Genomic DNA, 5389 nt, shown 5'->3' on the forward strand with positions numbered 1-5389 from the left:
CCTCTCCTCTCCTCCCCGCCCCGCCCTGCCCCACTCCTCCCCTCCCCTCTCCTCTTCTCTCTCCCTTTGCATTTTCCTACTTCTTTCCTTTTCTGTGGCTACTTTGTTCCTTTAAAAAAATCCCTAATACCATGCAAATAACATACATGTTTGAAAGAAACCAAGAATATTATATATCACTTTGTAGAAATAGCGCTAGCACAAGCCAGCAGAGCCTCTGACTTTAACCCCTAACAGGAGCTGGCTCTTTCTCATTACCTTGGGGTTTTACTTACTTTGATGGTTTTTTTCTAAATAATAACCAACATCCCTCAGGAAAAAATCTTTTGTTTAAATCTATTTAGTGAAGTCTGATGGGCTTTGTGTTTGAAGCCTCTCAGAGCCATCAGTAAATTTTCCTCACAGAAACTGCTCCTCTCTTAAGAATAAGGTTTTCCTCGACTGAGCTTGGGGAGCTCAAATGGCAGACAGTTCTCACAATAAGTTTTCTTTAATTATACCAAGTTAGCCTGTGATTTAGCTGAGCCAAATAAACATATACTACCTATTACAAACTCTAATGAGGAGAGGATGAGGGCAGGAAGGCAATTTAAAGGCAGCTTCAATAGATCAAGCAAAAGGAAATGGAAATGGAGACAAGGCTAGAAGGAAAATAGACTTAATAGGTCCTGGCTGATTAGACATGAGACCAGAGGAGAAAGTGAGTCCCAAAAAGGTCATTTTGGAGTTTTGAACATCACAGAGTTGCAGTCTAATTCATTGTCAGCAAATGAGTAAAATGAGAGCTTCAATTTGGAAAAAGAGTGTGGTATGTTATGAATTAGAGTAATTTTTCTCATTTGAGGGGAAATGCCTGGCAGGCAGCTGAGGCATGGAAGGAGAGCTCAGGAGAGTGGCAGACATTTGTCAAGTAAAATATGTATTTCTTCAGGCTGGATACTAGCTGAACTCTGATGATGGGTTATCTTTTGGGGAGAAGAAAAAATGAGGGCAGTGATGGAAAAAACATTTATTACTACTTCTGATTTTAAATATGGTGTCTGTGGGGATATGCTTAACTCACCAGGAGCTAAGGAAATACAGACATCTGGAAAAGTTCTCAGAAAATTGAAAGAACAACACAGAAATATTGAAGTTCATATTCACAATCATGATCCATAGAATAGCTATCATAATATCTGTTGTAATAAAAGATGTTAATAACATTTAATGTTAATTATATACACAGCGAGTTATATTTCTTAAATGTTTTATTTGTTGATTTGTTAATTTATGTTTTTATGTATGTATGTATTTATTTATTTAATGTATATAAGTGAGTGCATGCATGCATGTCTATGTACCATGTACTTGTCTGTGGAAGACAAAAAATTTGTTGGATCCTCTGGGACTGGAGTTACAGATGGATGTGAGCTATCATCAGTACTCTGGTAAACCAAACCTGATGCTTTGGAAAAGTAGCCATTATTATATTCCAACCAGTTCCTGTCTCTCTTTTGATATTGGGCCAGAGAATGCCCTCTGACTCTTTATATAGCAGAGGATCATCTGGAACTTTGAATCCTCCTGTCTCTCTCCTGAAGTCTAGTATTAAATGCCATCATGCTGAATGAGCTTTGAGGGGAGCAACCAGGGCCACAGGCATGCAAGGCAACTATTTACCCCCCACTGATCTCTATCGCACTTACTGCTTTGGGTACAAGATTTTTCCCTTTATAAATATATCATATGCATTGTTTATTGATTTTAGGTTTTTTATTTTATGTTTATGAGTGTTTTACATGAATGATTGTCTGTGAACCACCTGCATATCTAATACCTACATAGGTCAGTAATGGTGCTGATTTCCTTGGGATTGGGGTTACAGAAATGTTTGTGAACTTCTATGTTGGTGCTGGGAACCAAATCCAGACCTTCTGGAAGAGGAACTATTGCTCTTAACCACTGAACCACTGCTTCAGTCCCTTACATGGGTTATTCTTATAAGGACGATTTTACAAACACATATCAGAAGCATACTTCTTTTCTTAGAAATCATCTCTAACAATGTTTTTGGCATCTTTCCAATATGATTCTGCTTCCCATGAATCCTTCAGGTTTTCTGTTTTGAGTGATTGAATATGACTTAGGCTTATATTTTAGGTTACTCAACAGGTATTGCAAATATTTTCATGGATTTTTAATAGAATGGTAGATAACTTTTAACTTGTAAGGAATCATACTTGCACACCATGCTGTATAGTGTCAGTGTGAATGTGAATGCAACTCAGAATAGGAATTTGTTTTGGTGGATCCATACTAATAATTAACTTAAGAGGGAATATTGATTTTTGGAATTAATAGTGATTATATAATAAACAAGACTGAACAATCTACACATGTTTAGTGCACACCTGAATGAAGCCACAAGTGTCATTTGCATTCCTTAATGAGGTTGGTATAACACTCCCATCAGTGTACTGATTGTTTATTGATCTAGGTAGTTAAATAATGGAGTGGATCCTCTCTATGGATTCATCATAGCAGGTTATTTGCTGCTATGTAAACTTAGGATGTCTACACATCATCACATAAAACTCACTCATTGTAAGCCAGTTTTCTCGGCATTGATTCAATTAATGACTAGTAATGTAAAAGATAACACAAAAACAATTCAGACAAGACTAAATGAAATGTGAAGAATTAGAAGTAAAAATGAAATAACATGCTAATGTCTAGAGGTCAAGATGGGACCTAGGATTAAAAGATAAATGGTAGATATGTAAAGACATACAAGGCATGTATTGGAATTAAAAATGTAAGTTGACTGTAAGAGAGATGCTGCATGAGTTCATAGACATGGCCTCTAATCTATACCAGACATTTACAGTACAATGATGGCTATGCTGTTTTGTTCTCAAAAACATTTGCTTTGATCCCTTTTCCTTGGAATTTGTGAGGTATCTGAATACTTCCAGGTTATATATTATTTGTAGACTTTCATCATGAGACAGTGAAGTCTCCTGTTCTGTGTATTTTATTTGTTTTTCCTTTATTGTGCAGGTCATTTTTCAAGCTCAAATGCTTGAAATTCATGGACAGGAGGAAGTTATAGCTATTGATGACCTATCTTTCAGTTCTGGTTGCTTGCCTGCAGATGGTAAGAATATTTTCTCTCTTATTGATTCTTATTTTTTAAAAATTTAAGCATTGCAATGACTTTCATCTGGTCTGCTTTCCTGTGATGTTTTAATAGTACATACTTTGCACTGCTTTAATACACTGTTTAGTAATGACTTGCTTTTCCTGGATGTGAAAATAGGCTCTTTCACAAACTCTGATACAATAAAGGATTAAGTAAGGTGATTTAGTGTTGGTTTTTAATTCCCTAGTGATCTTTATACTGGCTAGCTAAATCTAAACTAGAGACCTCCATGCCTTCCAGGGGGTTGGTAGAAATATGGCTACCATACTCTTGAAATGTCCTCTTCAGAGAGTAAGTTTTATAATCAACTGCAAGGCACCAACTGGAAGAAAATCAGAGTTGTAATCTATCTTCTATGTGGAATGAAACAAAATACATTATAAACTATATATGAAAAATCGAAGACCTGTTGATTATATTACTCAATTAATATTCAACTCTTTTTATATTTTTCCAATGGAAAGTACAGTATTAAAATTATAATTTTATTAGGATTAATAACTTAATCATATAAGGAAGGATTATGTATGTATACATAAATATATTATTCGGCTTTACCTTTTTATTGCATTGTAGTTTAATGTAATGTACCAGAATAAAATTGCTAGTTCAGTAGTCAGTTTTCTCTTATCATGATGAAATGTCTAACACTAGGTACTATATAATGAAAATAAGTTAATTTAGCTCATAGTTCTAGGTCTTCAATAGTATATGCTTAACTCTGGTGATAACTTCATGACATAAATACAACACTGTGTATGACATCATAGAAAAGAGTATTTAAGAGGAAAAGAGTATGTTATGGGAAGAAACATAAGGTAGGAATCTAGTTTTGTGATCTTTTATAATAACCTTTCATGAGAACTAACTGGGATCCCACAAGAATTACATTAGATCCCTTCTACAGTTATGTATATTTGGTTCAATGACTCTCTGACTACGATCCATCACTTAATGCCACCAACATCTCTTAATGTTGTTACACAGATGATCAAACTCCAAAAAATAAACTACTTGGGGATTCAATTCACATCCCAACTGTAGGCCTGATTTTATCAAAAAGGAGTTCCATATTTGAACTTAGTTCAAATATCTGAAAGTTACGTTAATTAATAATTCAGAATCCAAGGAGATATGTTGGTTTTCTTATGATAGAACAAGGAATTTTTTTAATAAACATTTGTATTGCATGTGAAGTATAACCATTGTTAACCATGAAAAGCTGCAGATATGTAGGATTCATGAGATCTAGAACATCCTGTCTAATACTGAAAGACATAAAGTTCTGTATTAGCAATGCTCACTGTATATCACAGAAGAAACTACAATAGGATACATTGAAATAGATAATTCTGTTGAATAGATTTTACTCTAAGCAGCTCTGGAAGTAAATAGTCAGATTATCAACATCAAAGATGTTTCAGGAAAAGAGCATGACATTGATTAGACCAGAAGAATGCTGTCTATTAGAACTGTAGGGTAAGCTGCCCCACTGCTGATTGCTCTCCTGCTCAAATCTCCCTTTGTATTCTCTTTCTTTTACCTTGTGTGGTATTCCTCAATCAAGAACACAGCGAGTGTGCACTTAGTCTTTGATATGAGACATTTATTTCTGACTCTGTTCATATTAGTGTTCTCTTTATTTTCTGCAGAAATTTGGGTCAGTCAATATGATCTCTAACTAGATACATTGGCCAATCTAATTAATCATCCTCAAAAGAGAAACAGGCAATGAGGCCAGACCTTGGCTGGATTTTTTTCTTGCTATTAGACTTTTGCCAGTGATACTATATTTACATTACAAAATTTCACAGGAATGTCATTGTATGTTTCTTAACAGTGTAACTTCTCTGTAAGACCCTACCATCTTTTCAGATGTAAACTTTCTTACCATTGTTATTTGTGGAAACTAAAACAATTCCTAATTGTGTGTGATTACTATTTTTGTATAATTGCCAAGATAGAAGGGCACAATATATATTCAAAAGATAAATGTAAGATTTTGATTGAAAACTTCACATACCTCTTGAAAAGTAAGAGGGAGGAGAAGAAAGAAAAGGAAGAAGGAGAAGAAGAAGAAGAAGAAGAAGAAGAAGAAGAAGAAGAAGAAGAAGAAGAAGAGGAGGAGGAGGAGGAGGAGGAAGAAGAAGAAGAAGAAGAAGAAGAAGAAGAAGAAGAAGAAGAAGAAGAAGAAGAAGAAGAAGA

General features: G+C 34.8%; 1 protein-coding gene across 1 annotated transcript in view; it reads left to right on the forward strand.

The window, feature by feature from the left end:
• Positions 1-5389, forward strand: part of Malrd1 (MAM and LDL receptor class A domain containing 1) — a 658259-nt gene that overhangs the window by 53707 nt on the left and 599163 nt on the right. The window contains exon 5 of the mRNA XM_021195116.1: positions 3043-3139. Within this exon, the coding sequence (XP_021050775.1) occupies positions 3043-3139 (97 nt within the window). The remainder of the gene's footprint in view (positions 1-3042; positions 3140-5389) is intronic.

This window comes from Mus pahari, chromosome 3 (assembly GCF_900095145.1).
Source record: "Mus pahari chromosome 3, PAHARI_EIJ_v1.1, whole genome shotgun sequence".
Classification (NCBI taxonomy): Eukaryota; Metazoa; Chordata; class Mammalia; order Rodentia; family Muridae; genus Mus; species Mus pahari.